At 36.2% G+C, this 15,207-nt stretch overlaps 1 protein-coding gene across 3 annotated transcripts; it reads right to left on the minus strand.

The window, feature by feature from the left end:
* Positions 1-2,571: 2,571 nt before the first annotated feature.
* On the minus strand, positions 2,572-14,638 carry LOC141547460 (myosin regulatory light polypeptide 9). Of its 3 annotated transcripts, none has more exons than XM_074275872.1 (4): positions 14,501-14,638; positions 6,032-6,230; positions 5,168-5,329; positions 2,572-4,243 (listed from the first exon to the last, which is right to left on the minus strand). In XM_074275872.1, exons 2-4 carry the CDS (start codon positions 6,213-6,215, stop codon positions 4,071-4,073), a joined length of 519 nt encoding a protein of 172 aa, XP_074131973.1. In that variant the 5' UTR covers positions 6,216-6,230; positions 14,501-14,638; the 3' UTR covers positions 2,572-4,070. The 3 variants fall into 3 exon arrangements, with proteins under 3 accessions (XP_074131973.1, XP_074131977.1, XP_074131982.1); XM_074275876.1 differs by lacking the exon at positions 14,501-14,638 and adding an exon at positions 8,628-8,742; XM_074275881.1 differs by lacking the exon at positions 14,501-14,638 and adding an exon at positions 7,159-7,297 and having other exon boundaries at positions 6,032-6,309.
* Between the last annotated feature and the right edge of the window lie 569 nt (positions 14,639-15,207).

Here is a 15,207-nt window from a genome sequence, read left to right on the forward strand (position 1 = left end):
CTGTGACCCAGAAGGAAAATTGGACAAACAAGAAAAACTCCCAAAGAGACTGCTATAATGAATCGGTAACCCTGCCAGCTCCTTTTGTTCAATTCAGATTATACAGAGAGATGGAGTGAGTGTCTTGTGGCATCAGTTACTATGTGAGGGTCTTGGAGGAAGCAGATACAGGGAGCTTCAATTTGGAAGCAAGTATTGAACATCTTGAAGAGCAGGCCCAAATTCAAAACGCTGCACATATCTCTCCATGGCTGAACTTTGTGAATATTTACAGTGGTTATAGTTTTATCGAATATAATTCAGTTTGATTCAGCAAGTATTTATTAAGTATATGCTTTCTGCCAGGTACTGTGCTGGGTGATCAGCTATATGAAGACAGAAAGAAAAACAGCCCCTGTCTTCACAGTTGGCTGGCAAAAAACCACGTATTTGGAACTTAAAGGAACCTTAGAAATCATCTAATCCAAGCTCCTCAATTTACAGATAGGAAGCTAAAGTCCAGAGAGGTTATGTGTTGTCCAGTGACATAATATTGCTCTTCCTCACCCTGTCTCCCATCTCTCTGCATTTCTAATAGCCATCCCCCATATCTGGAATGTACTTCCTCCTTTTCCTTTCCCATTGAAAGAATGTAGAAAGAGGGTGAGAACCCAGAACAAAGAGTCAAAACGCCCATACAGAAGGATTGGAAGACTCTCATAGTACAGTTAAGGAAATTGAGAAGGAATCAGATGAGGAAGAGAAACAGGAAAGGCAATTATGAAAATCTAGGGAGGAGAGAGCATATTCAGGAGCTGTCCCAATTTGTGAACTTGAGCTGTTACAATTTGTGTCCCCAGAATGAAAAGTCATACTCCTTTGTGGCTCCTCCTCTGGAACTGTTGCTAAGAACCATTTTCCAGTAAAGTAAGGACAAATTCCATAGAGGGACATTAACTTGCTTTTCCCCATACCGGGCTTTATTGAGGCTGAGAAAATGACAATGCAGAAAGCTGAATTTTTTCCCACTACACACAGTACCTAGGTCAGAGAATCCACAGCTCTTTTCCACTTGGAAATGGCAAAATGAGAAAGCAATCTTATAGTAAAGAGCCTAGAGGTAATGGGAGAAAAGGAGTTTGTTGGGAGGAAAAATGGGAGAATCCTGGTCATTGTTTTTGTAGGAAAAAAAAATCATTATCTGAAAGCAAAAGAGGCTTGCAAGTAATTTTTAATGCATCTGAGAAAAAGCCCTCAGTGGTTGAAATTTTATGTCTAAGGAAGGGAGAGGTTGCTACCTTTTTGAGCCTGTGCCAGGTATTCATCTCTGCTATGTTAACAGCTGGACCTTAGAGTAAATGGGTTAGGAAGAAATGCCTGGGAATAAATGTTTGGAGTCCAAAGCACCCGAAGATCAGAGGAAAGCCTAGACATTATCTTGGAAGCTGAGGCAGTACAGAAAGAATAACTAGTCAGGGGAGACACCCCTTCCATCATTACCATTTATGGTAAATGAACATTTTTAAAAAAATTTAATTTTGTTATTCCATATTTAAATGCCAATTATCAGCTTTTTTGCTGCATACAAAGAATAGAACAAAGGGGATTGCATATTAAACTGAATATCAACCAAAGCAGCTGACTTTTTTTTATTAAAAAGGATATAATAGATTTAATGTTAGTGGTGATTGTGTTCATTAAATTTGGAGCTGTTTCACATCAGTGATCACTGTTACTAAACCAAAAATTTAGTTCTTTAATGGAGAATATTTTCTGAAATGGAAACCACTGATGGAGGCAAGATAGTTGTTTCAGATAAAGCTGTTATACTCCACCAACCTTCCCACCCCTCCTAATAGAGACATACTGCTACTGGTCTTTCAGGAGATTTACCAAAGCAGATACCATTGGCTTTGTAAGAATGTCTTTTTTTCCCCCCCCATTTGAGACCATTCTTAACATACTTCTATCAAGCAGAACACAGAATATACATATACTGACAGCAGAATCTTGCAAGTTAGTCCTTCAACTCCCTGCTTTACACAATCTTGAGGGAATCAAGGAATGGTGAATATGGCTCAAAAACATGCATCTGTAATCTAAAGAAATTATGAATTTGTCCAAAGGCGATCAATCTCATCTAGAAATAACATGATTTTAATCTGACTTCTGCTTGATATAACTTGAATATAAAAAGATTCCATTTATTATAAACTATTCAAATTAAGTTCACAACATAAGGATAATGAGACAAGTAAAGGACCCTACTTCCATGGAAGACTAGAAGGGAGATAGGAAAGACTGGGACCTATTATTTTGATTTTAATGGGCTAGAAGTGTAGCAGCCTCGAATGGGCATTAATGATTGGTATGGAAGTGTTAAACAGGTGGTGGGGTTTTTTTGTAGTTGTTTTTACAACCTGGGATGGTTCGCTCCTCCTTAGGCATGCTCCCAGAATGCTCACAACATTGGCAATGAATGTAGCACTTTTGCTCTACTGTAGCTCAGACCTTTTGTGCTCAAAGAATCCAACTGTCTCAGCCTTCTTTATGAGCAGGAATTACAGGCATGCACCATAACACTCAGGGCCATTTCTTCTAATAGATAAATTTATTTCATGATTTCAAAAGTTTAAAGCAAAACTTAGGAGTAGACACAGAAAAACTTGTTTGCTTCAAACTCACTGGCTTTAAAAAATCCTCATTCTGTCAAAATACAAATATTTGTGCTTAAGTAACAGTGTGGGTATATATAACATGCCAAATTCAATTATGAAGCAATATCCCTAAAAACAAACTGTAGTTTATCTTAAGCAACACCTGCGCAGAACTATGTTATCTTGCAATATGCCATAAGTAAAAATAACTTTTATAAAAGTTTATTCTATGAGATATGTACTTTGCTCAGTGCAATAGAGATGAAGAAGGGACCATATAAGGCCTAGGATTCATTACATAATTCAGTGCAATGTCTTGTGCAGTTATTAGATAAAATGTAATATGCCTCTCTTTGAAGGCTTTCCACTTAAAAGGCAGATACTTATATAAGGAAATTCCTCTTATGAAATCTAAGAGCCATAAACAATAATGAAAAAAGAAAAACAAAATTCCAATTTTAAGGCACTTCAAATCATATGTCTATTAAAATTTTTTTTATAAATTTAAGCAACTATTGAAACAAAGATTCTTATAAATTTGTAATTAAAGATGGAATAATTTAGTTTTATGAACTGAAGCAAGTGCTCAAAAATTCAGAATAGATAATGGAAGGCATAGCTTGATTAGGATTAAAGCTACCTAAGTACTATAAATCAACAAAACAAATGTAAATCAAAGTTACAGGAGAACAAAGGAAACATGCTCATACAAATAAGGTTATGGCACTGTGGCACTCCATTTACTCTTGGCTTAACAAAGTTATTCAGTGTCCAGAGTGTTAAGAGGCACTGGGAATACAAAGATGGTGGAGGTAGATAAACTGCTGGAGATGGTGGGAAAAAAGTAGATTATTCCCATTTTTGCTACAATTTACTTCATCTCTATATTCTCTGGGAGCTGTGAATAGTCTAAATAAATGCCCAAGCTGCCATTAACTGATTACTTTTTGTTGAGCTTTTAAAGGTTTTGAACAAGTACTTCATCTCAGAAGTGGTTTTGTTTTTTTTTTTTAATCTGGCACAAGAACAGAGGAGTTAACACCTCTTCCTGAGAAAGAAATTTCTGATTCATGCATAAACTTATTACCTTAGTGGAAATACTTTGTTCACAACCTTTATTTTAAAAGTATTTATTACGAAAAGTGTAAAAAATCCAGCTAAACCAGAAATTTGAGACTTTTTTTTCCCCTTTAGGCTTTCACAATGATCATTTCTCCAATTCTATATTTTACTTCAGCTTAAAAAAATGATAACACCCACCCCCCCTTTTCCAGTCTGATTATAGAGGTGCAAATATGCCCCAAATGGCTTGGAATAAATACACAAGAGGCAAAAGCTTTAAAGCTTGAGTGCATGCAAACAGGTTGTATCAGAAAGTCTCAGAAATAAACAAGGTAAAAATAAAAACCGTTGGCATGAGTTTGACATTTTCTCTTAGTCGTCTTTGTCTTTTGCTCCATGTTTAAGAATGCGTGTGAATTCTATATAATTGAAATTTCCCTTTTTGTCAATAGGTGCTTCCCTATACAGCTCATCTACTTCTTCATCTGTGAACCTGTCTCCCATAGTTGTCAGCAATTCTCTCAAGTAATCTTCCTGAATGGTACCTATGAAATACAAGACAAAAAGATTAGGAGTAAAAATGTCTACTGTGAGAATGTTTTAACAATGTTTTAACAATTTCTATGCAGTGTTAAGTATATCTTACCAAACACAAAAAGATATATACTTCTGGAATTCTATTTCCAGAAATATGACACCTTACCTTCACAATACATAAAGAATGGTTAAATTATGCCTAACATCATCATTTCAATTTCCAATGCTCTTTGTCCTCTAAGTAATCCACCTTTACTAATCCTCTAAACTTCTCATTCCTTGGCTAAATGGGAGAAGTGAAAATTAACACTAAAGTCAATGAATAGTGAGGGTAATTTAAAAAAGAATTTCCTAAAATGACTTGCGATGGTAAAATTTGGAGACAAATAATTTTGCTTAAGTGACTCTAAGTTAGAAGCCACATGGTCTGAGTGTAGGTAATGAAGTCAAAAAATGTTATGTAGTAAAGAAACTTAAGGGTTACACCGAGTTGCCTAAAATTATGCATAAATAATTAAAAATAAAAATTGAAGGGTTTTCATATGACCAAAATAAAAATGATAATTCATATATTGATACATTTTTAGATCATGAACAATAAAAGCCAAAACTAGTTTAAACTGATCTCCTATTCAGACTCACTCGTTTATCTGGTGGTCAATAGTTAACAAGCACATTTTTGTCCTTTGAATGTCACTAAACCATACAATGTTGTATGTTCCTCTTCTGTGGCTTCTTATACATAAGAGATACCAATGATTGCTTGATAATTTTTAAAATAAGTAAGCTAAATTAACCATAGAAATGGATGATTTTAGTGTCAGAACTTAGAGAACTTTATATTGTCTTGCTATAATTACTGGGAAATATATAGTGAAAAGATATTACAAAAATGTAGATTTCTATACAGCTGTTTAAAAGGAATTTCTCACCTGTAGCTTCTTCATCAAAGCAAGCAAAAGCATTTCTGATGACATCTTCTGGATCTGTTCCATTTAACTTTTCCCCAAACATTGTGAGGAACATAGTAAAATTTATGGGACCTGGAGCTTCATTCATCATGGCATCTAGGTACTCATCGGTCGGATTCTTTCCTACAAGGACATACATATTTTAAAAAGAATTAACTCACTTTTACGAAGGGCTTTCAAATTAAAATGTAAGTTCTATTTTTAAATAGTTTAAAAAACTGATTATTTTACCAAATAGTGGATTTAAAATGCCAACAATTTTGAATAGTTGTATTCTGTATAGTGAACATTTATTTGATTCTAAATCAAATGGATTGAATTTCAACTTTTATACCTCAAATCTTTTATCTCCAGTTTTTTCAATCTTCTTAGCTATCAAGATGAACCTCTGCATTTAACACATTCTAATTTATAGTTGTGTTTTATTCCTATTAGTGTGTAAATTCCTCAACAGTAAAACTGTGCCATTTTTTTTATTTTTGCACTCCTAAGATCTAGTATGTAGCATTTATTGAAGACTTAAACTAAGTAGGAAGTCATTAATTAAAAAAAAAATCAGCAAATGCAATTCTAGAATATAAAATGTATACCTCAAATAAGGTAATAAGACAGTAGATAGGTCCATTCTAAAATTTTGCTAAATAATTTTACATTCATGAGGTTCTAGAGAACAGTTAAAAGTTGCTTTTAGTTGTTCCACAATCTGGTTCGACCCCTAGTGGCTATTACAGTACTGAAATAGGTTTTGTATTTTAAAATTTATAGGAAAACATTCTAAGATATTCTACAATGTGTGTATGTAAAATGATAAAAGTCCATGATTACCTAAGGAAGCTAGCATATCATGTAAATCTTCCTTGTCAATGAAACCATCTCTGTTCTGATCAATCATATTAAAGGCCTCTTTGAATTCCTGAATCTGTGACTGATCAAACATAGCAAATACATTTGATGTTGCACGCTGAGGGCGCTTCTTGGTCGTCTTTGTCTTTGCCCTTTTGCTCGACATGTTGACAATTAAATCCTAGTGAGGAAAGATATATTAAAAAAAAAAAATTAAAAATACAAGAACACAACTCAAAAGAATTTAAAAATTTAAACCACTTCTAAGCTTATTAAGATCCAAATGATCTCATTGATGTGTTTTTCTCTTCCAGTGATGAAGATTGCAACCCATCTATATCTTCACACTACAACCTGTCAATCTTGTAAAATTTTACATATAACATGATATACTCTCTTGCAGAAATGAACAAATCCACTGATGGCTCCAGCACTAAACAGGAGGGTTAGCAGACTGGCTTACCTTTGAATTATTGCAAAGCCCCTTTAATAAACAAAACTTGCCCCAGAAAGGGAAGGAGAGGGAAAGAAAGTTGAACTAGATTGTTTTCTGGTTCCTTCCAATTCTACATTTATGTTCCTATAACATTTTTTGAAAACCACTATTGTACCAATCACAGAAAGGGCAATGAAGAAGCACCTGATGTTGAGTGTGAGCAAGTTGAAACATGACAAAAAATAAAGGATACGAAAGGATATTATATTCATGACTTGTAGATAGCTTTACTTTAAGTCACTATCACTAAGATCCATTTCTTTTATAATCTATACACAATATTAGTTATGCTACACTTATGACTAATATAGAAATATTTTACATAACTGTATGTGCATAACCTACATTTCTATATTAGAATATTAAATCATCTGGGGGAAAAGAGTAGGGAAGAAAGGATAACATTAGGACCTCAATATTCTAAATAAAATTGTTAAAGAATTGGCAGGAGGGGTGGGAAGAAAAAATAAAATTTGGGATTTTTTTTTTTTTTAGACTGGGCCACCAGATAGGTTCTAAAAGCCAGTTCTCTATAATTCACAACCACCAAATTGATTAATTTATGTTTTAATATCAAACTGATGAATTATATAGACAATATGCATGGCACTACTATGGAATTAATAAATGACATGCCAATTTCCTGAATTAAAATAAAACAAAACAAAAATCCCCATAGCTCCCAAACATTTAACAAGTTGCCAGAGTGATAAACACAACAAATGAATGATATATAATGGATGAAAAGAAATCTGTTGATCTATAAATTGCCAGGGAATCCATGCCAGTTTTACACTTAAGCTTTCATAGAACACAAAAGTAATAATAATTACATTAATTATCATAAAATGTTCTTATCTCTTCAGAGTCCTCTCCTCTCTTCCTCATATAGTTGCTACTTTACATTGTTGCTGTTTGGCCTCCAATCTCCAAAAGTATCATGACATCAGGAAGGCGATGATCATGACTTGCAAGTGAACTGGATTTAAGGTAGAGTTGGGCAAAGCCTCTCTGGTGATGGCTCTGGATGGCCTTTTTAAGCTAAGGTCTTTTCCAGGTCTCAGTTTGTCTGAGGCAGCGCTCACTCAATGATTTAACTCTAAATAAGAAATGAAGCAAAGTATGGTCTCTTTTACCTAGGCTAAATAAATAAATAGGAGAGGGGAAGAACCTCAGGGTTGCTTGGCCAAAACAGAAACAACTGCAACACAAGAGCCTCCCCACCAAAAAAATCAAGTGAGGTTTGTATAAGAGCCAGAATGATTAGGGTTTTAGGCTTGGTACTTAAAAAGAAATCTAGCCAATAAACTAACGCATTTAGAGGTTTCAGCCACCACAATTTACAAGTAAGACTATGACACCCTAAGTGGAGAGGGAAGAAGGAAGGAACTGCATTGCCTAACTGAAACTGACCAATTGGGTCCCCAGTGGGGCAGCTACTACTACTCAAAAGTTATAGTTTGTCCTTTGTTCTAGAAGAGGATCTTGACATCAGGAAGGTGATCCCATGACTTGGAAATGAATTGGATTTAAGTAAGGCAGGGCCATGCAAAGTCACTAGCTTCTCATTCTTTCTTCCTAAGCCACCTAGGTCCAGTGATATGATATAGACCAGCTGCTTATATGAGGCCCCTTGCTGCTTATATAAGGCAGGTAGAAAGGTAAAAAAAAGTATAGAGGGTAGCTATGAAACAGAACTGTGGGAATAAGGTTTTCACTTACTACTTCTTACTGCCAAACATGTTCAAGCATTAATAGCCAACAGATTTCCACTTTTGGCACAGGAAATCACTATAATAGTTAAGTAGTTGATTTTTTAAAAAATAAAATGTACCCATGGTTAAAGAAATTTTAAATAGTAAAGATAGATACAAAAATAATTACCATTCTTAAGTGAAATATCAAAACTAAAATTTAAGTGTCCAGGAATAAAATACATACATACAGAGATACACAAATGTTTGTCCTTTAGCAACAAAAACAATTAATTCCTTTAAAGTATTCTGCCTTTCAGACCTAAAATTGGCTTACACAGTTATTACAAAGCCCACAACCATTTCACAATAAAATATTTTACTATACCATGACTGAGCTGAGATCCGGCTAGTAATCTGTAAAAGCTCCAGCTAAAAAGTATGGGACTCTGTAATGAGTTATATTCTTCTAGCTAGATCTACAAATAGCCAGCACTGATTTCATCCACTGACCAATCTAACAATTTTAAAACTTACGTTCCATATGCAACATTCATCTATGACACTGAAAAACACTATCCTCTGTACTAAAAATAAAACCCTGGACTCCAAAGAATGAACTGTCACCTAGATCTCTGTGCCATAAATTTCCTTCTATAAATGAAGTGTTTAGCATAGCAGTGAAAAATTTTATTTATTATATTAGCTTTGAACAGATGGCTCCCGTGACTCACATCAATTATTCCTTTTTTGGGTTCCTTACATTCCCTATTACAGTTGCATCACTGCATTCATAAAAATATAATCTTCACTGTTATCTTAGATTTTCATTTCAGAGTCTTAACACAAAAGTACCATAAAACAGAACACTATGCATACCAAGGGTCAGTGCTGTGGTAAAGTATGGTATTTGCTATGACAGGCTCAAAAGCTTAGTGCTAAATTTATCCATTACTCATCCTCAGACCTCTAGTTGTCCTTAATATGTTCAAAGAATTTATCTACAATTGAAGCTGCATTTAATTCTTATTCTTCTTACATTTCCTTCTAGGTGAGCAGTATTTATCTATTAATTTTGCTTTTTTGAAGCCTTAAAGGGGTGCCTCCAATTTCAAATATTCTAAGATTTAGCTGTTTATTTAATCCATAATCATTTTTTAAAAGAGCATGCACAGCACATTTTCTAGACCAAAAAGTGTTGTGATAGTTTAAGTTTTTGAATTTAGTTGTGCTGCTGCTTTGATAAGAGCTATACAATCTAATATCAAGCTACTGAGGTGAGCAGCACATTTCATTAGGGTTTGGACCCAAGGGGTTTCATTTGTATTTTCTAAGAGAAACATTTATGAAATATTCAGTCATAAAGGGACACTAGTTTTATTCATCAAACCAAACTCTAAAATTAAACTAGGCTTCATTTAAAAAACTTCAGTTTAAAAAAAAAATTTTGTCTCCATTTTTTGGGAGACATTAATTAGGGTGTTTGTAGACATACATTCCTGTTCTTCTAGGATAAGAGTTACGGCCACATAATGATAAGATATAGAAGTGGGGCTTAAAAGTAAAGGAATGTACTACATGTTGATGAGACCTTGTCTGTACTTTGTTTTCCTGAACTGTTAAGTTTCCCTTTCCCCCCTCTTTTTCTTATAAGAGATTGCTGTCTGAGGTTTGTATGTATTGCAAAAACACAAAGTTATCAGATAAAGAACAGCTAATATTTATATAGTACTTACTATGTTACCACACACTGTGATAAATGCTTTACAATTATTGTCTCATTTGATCCTCACAACCCTAGGGGATAGGAACTATTATTCATTTAAGAGATGAGGAAACTTGAGGTCAAATGACTTGCCTAAGCACTCTTATCTACCATGCCACCTAGCTGTTTTAAAACTAACAATTATTTTAAAACAATGTTGAAAATGCTGGAAAACTAAAACCAAAAGACAATTCTCATAATTGAATGATATTTGAGTCTGGATAAAGATAAATTTGGTGGAGTACAGCTTGCTACCTGTTGATGATGGAATAGTAGTTAAATTTTCACTTGATTTTTCTATTTTAGTCTGCTACTCCAAGAATAAGATAAAGAAATTTAAGTGGTTTAAACCTTTCAAAACTAAAACAATATTCACATGGGAAGGTTTTTCTTTGACCTCCCACTGAATTCTTATTCACAGACGTTATATGTAATTAACAAATGTAAGACATGATTTTACAGTCAAGAAATTTACTGTACAGCTAGTTAAAACAAAGGTGTAAGTCTGGGTATAAATATAGAAGAATGCTATTTTTGCATTACTTTATAATCATACTAATTGCATGAAAAATTTAAAGATGGCAAATAAACAAGAGATGTCACAGGAAATTCAAGTTTCATTGTCAAATGAATGGTATCTTAGTTTAGAGGAGAGAGAAATTATCCTGAACCAAGAAAGCTTTATAGTAGAGGTGCCTGAATTGGGCTTTAATTGAGGTACAAAATATTTCAGATTTGGGACAGTACTTTATATCTGTTATGGAAGAGTGAAAAGTTCTTGATCCTAGTTCCAGCTCTACTACAAACTAGCTATTTAGATTTTAATTAAATCACTTAATCTCTGAATACTATCTCTTCTATAAACTAAAGGGAGTATATTGTACTTTCAAGTTTTTTTCTTACTCTAAAACCCTTTTAGCTATTGTTTGACTATATCCAATAACTAATAATTTCACCGTTTGTGAAAGATCGTCATACAAGTATAGTTAGAAACTTCTTTGTTGGGGAGACCTGAAACTTTTGGTAGGATTTCTAATGGTGTAGTAAAGGAGAATAAATTCTGTCATAAATTCAGATAGAGCTAAATGGCTAAGCAAAAATTTTAAAAATTCAGAAAAAGCTATCTGCCTGTGGATTGGAATATATATTTTTATGCCCATTGGAAGCACTTAACTTGTTTTAACTTTTTGGAGCCCGAGTAAAATTTTCATTTAAAACTTTGCAATCATACATATCAATAAAACATTTTTCTCCAAAGATACTGGAATGTATTCATGTATGAAGAAAATAATAAAGGGACACAGCAGACAAGGGCAAAGCCTCTATTTGTTTTTTTTTTTTTTTTTGGGAGGCTGGGGTTAAGTGACTTGCCCAGGGTCACACAGGTAGGAAGTGCTAAGTGTCTGAGACCATATTTGAACTCTGGTCCTCCTAAATTCAGGGCTGGTGCTCTATCCACTGCGCCACCTAGCTGCCCCCAAAGCCTCTATTTGTTGTCTCTTGACATGTCTAGTCACCCCATGCCAATCTGAGTAAAAAAATAAATAGTTCCAAAATGCCTCTTATGGCATATTGGAAAGCTCAAATCAATTGCCTTTCTCCAATCCCTATGAATTTCATTAAAAAACCCAGTCTATACTCTCTGGGATCTTCCTGCTACTCTTTCATAGGCATGGCCATGCAAATTAAGTTAAATAAACTTTGCAACAAGCAAGTATAAGTTTGAGACTGTTTTAGAGTGAGTTATTAGTTATAATATTTATATTGCACTATGTGGCAGACAATATACTAAACATCTCATTCAATCCTCAGGATACCCCTTTTGAGGTGGGTACTATTCCCATTTTACAGATGAGGAAGGCAAGTCAAAGAAAGGTGGAGTGATTTGCCTAAAGTCAAAAAGGCAGTAGTGTCTGAGAATGGGATAGAACTCAGGTTTTCCTGACTCTAGGCCTAATGCTTTATCCACTCTGCCATCCAGTCACCCCATCTCATCTGCAAGCATTCCCTTTTTGAAGGAATGAAATAGGTCAAGTCCAATCAGCCTGAGCTATCATTCAAAGGACTATTTGGCTATTAGCTATACCTTGGCTTTAAAAAGTTATGAAAAACGAAAGGTTATTTAAAAATAATCAAAAGTTGAATAATAACTACAGTTATACTTAAACAGTGGTTACTGTATATCAGGCACTACGCCATTACAATTATCATTTCATTTGATCTGAATGATAACCCTAAGAGATAGCTCTGTTATTTTGCCCATTTCATAGATGAGAAGATTGAGGCAAAAAAAAGTTAAAGGACTTGCTTAAGTATCTTAATGGAGGATCAAATGTTATGACTCCAGGTTCAGTGCTCTATCCACTGTGCCACTTAGCTTCCTCAAATTTTGATTACCTAGTTCCTCCTAGTCTAAGCTGAAGTTTAAAATCCTTTTATACAACTCATCCAGGTTAACTTATAACTATTTTAAAGATTAATTTTTATGAAGATATTCTAGTTTGGGTATAACTAGAAGCAATGAGATTAAGGTAACTTTCCTCCCTTAACTCACAGCATTCTATTCTCTGTCCACAAAGAGGGCAAAGGATGTTTAGTAGAAATATGTCCAACTTTATGTAACCTAGTGAGCACAGACTGATTTAAAATTAATTCCAGAGAGACTGGGGAGATAACGATTTGACTTTTCCCATCTGACACATGTAAACTGGGAGTCATCATGATAAAAACTTTTTCATGACCGGTGGCACTGTGTAGTAAGAACACTAGCTTTGAAGGGAGGATGTTTCTAAATCAAAGCTCTTACTACTTTCTATCCAAGTGAAATTCTGGGCAAATTAACAAACCTCTTTGATCCTTCATCTACGAAATGCAAAATCTGGACTCAATGATCTCAATCTCTAAATCCCAAAGGTTTTCTGACATTATTCAGGATGTTGGAAAACTCAGTCTAATTAGCTACAGGGAATCTATCTGAATATTTAAATAAAGCTCAGGTAGCCACAGGCAATTAATTTCATTCCTAAAGTAATATGAAGACTTCTTTTTCATCAGGTTTGTCATAAGTAACCACAGAGAGCTATGAATTGATACAAACTGCAATATATAAATGGCCTACTTTCTCTATCTAACGTCAAGGTACAAAAATGTATTTTCCTAAAGCCAACGCTGGTAGCCTTAAAAAAAAAAAAAAAAAAGTCCACTGCGATATACTTTCTTCGTGCTAAATGATAAATATTAAGTTTGAATATAAAATTTAGAAAAGTTAGAATAACTATTTTGTAGAGTAGTAAAATGTGTTAAATATATCTTGAGAGTTTATTTTTAAAGTTCACATGTTCTTTACTGCTGACAATCCTAGTATTTTTTTAAAGCCCCATTTTCCAAAAGTTAAATGCGGGTTAAGTTTCCAACAAAGCTACTCTATTCTAACTTCCTGTTTCGAAAACAGTATGAGTTTTTAACTGCCACACCCCACCAGTGGTTAAGTTTATCTAAAGTAGTCTGGTTGCAGTTTGCAAGGTTAGGATTGTTCCTCAAGCCAAAAAAAAAAAGCATCACTTTTTAAAAAGTCTGCTAAGGAGAAAAAAAATCTCACGCGAAATATTAAAGTATGAAAAACACCCCTTCTCTTTGCAGATTTACCCTATTTTCTTAGGCATTTGAGGATGAGAAAAAGAAAACAAGTCGCTCTTCCTCCTCCCCCACCCTGTTCCTACAAGTTAGCTTTTTTAAAGATGTAGCTAATTCCCAGGCTAATTTTAAAACGCAATTTAGCACATAACTAAGTTGGCGGAATTGAATACTGTAGCTGTCAGAAATATCGGAACCAATTGTAATCTTTAAAAATTGCTCTTTACGAGCTCTGAAAGTCGGACCAGAGACTATCAGCAGACGGCCCTCGATTACTACATCCCTAAAAGGGCGCCAACCACAGCCTGGGCCCTAGAACTGAAGGCGGGACTTCAAAACGCGGAAGGATTGTTCAGGGTCCTTTCTTGTTCCAAACACGACCTCCCCTACCCTACGCCGCCTGGACCCATGGACCCCTCCCCAGAACGTGTGCAAATTCACAAAATGCAGTGTACAATGTTCCAAATCAAAGTAACCACATTGAAATGCAATTATCCAAAGCGTTTTAAAAGTTCCCGGGCCGACTCGGAACTCTCGAGTTCATGCATTCAAGGAAACTCGGTCAGTACTGCCGGGAGTCCCGCGGCGTTAGCCCCGGGGGTAGGGGCTCGGCCTTCCCGGGACTCCCGAGGACTCCAGCTGAAGTCCCCCGGCATCAAGGTGGGGAGGGAGGTTCCGGGACTCTCCCCGCTCCTCACGGGCCTCGCCTTCCCAGAGGGAGGTGCTGAGGTGTCTTCCCCGGACGCTCCGGGGTCGATGATGGGAGAGGGAGAGCGGAATATCCCGGCCGAGCCCCAGAAATCATCCCTCCAGGGAGAACTCCGGGGAACAGAGGCACGGCCAGGGCCGCGAGCACTACTCACCTGCGGCAGCAGACAACCACGGTGTAACAAATAACGACGCGGCCCCAAGCGCGGCTGGAAAGGGAGCAGACGGCGTCTACTCTTCGCTACGGTACACCCAGCTCACCACTGCCCAGGAAGCAGCCGCGACCCCGCACTTCCGGCCCCGACCCACACACCGGAAGGAACTTCGGGCTGGGCTCCATTTTCAGCCGAATAATGGGCCCCTTCTAAAGAAAAAAAGGGGATTGTTACACAGCATCAGGCTACAAAGAGAGCCAGTGGGCTGAGGGAAAGCAAGAAGCATGGCACGCTATGTAGAAACGTGGGTGCAAGTGCTTGGTGATACTACTTTCAGGTGGAATTCTGTGGTTTCTCGGGATTCACCGTCATAATTTAGTTTTGCTCTCCCCTCGTCGTCGGCAGAAATGGTAGCGCCTAGCCCCCAGGCACTGGCCTTGCTACACATTCCAAAGCTCAACAAGGGGCAGGACTCCGCAATCCATGTCCATGTAGGGAAATAGAAGGGAATGTTTGCATAGAGATTCACGTGATCCTCTTCTAAGTCTCGTCCTATTACCTCACAGGTGGTCTTGCGCAGGCGCAGAGCCGCCTTCCCCCGCCCGAACCCCTTCCTCTTAGGCTTCCAAGTATCGAGCTGCTTGTGGGGAAGAAAGGCCCTACTGTGCGAGTCAGACTTGTATATTCTTCTCTTATGAGATCATCTG

This window comes from Sminthopsis crassicaudata, chromosome 1 (assembly GCF_048593235.1).
Source record: "Sminthopsis crassicaudata isolate SCR6 chromosome 1, ASM4859323v1, whole genome shotgun sequence".
In the NCBI taxonomy this organism is placed as follows: domain Eukaryota; kingdom Metazoa; phylum Chordata; class Mammalia; order Dasyuromorphia; family Dasyuridae; genus Sminthopsis; species Sminthopsis crassicaudata.

Coding starts and splice junctions, on each gene's coding strand:
- LOC141547460 (XM_074275876.1), bottom strand. Junction 5,330..6,031: donor TGATATGCTAGCTTCCTTAG/GTAATCATGGAC, acceptor ATGTCCTTGTAG/GAAAGAATCCGACCGATGAG. Junction 4,244..5,167: donor CTTTGATGAAGAAGCTACAG/GTGAGAAATTCC, acceptor TGTATTTCATAG/GTACCATTCAGGAAGATTAC.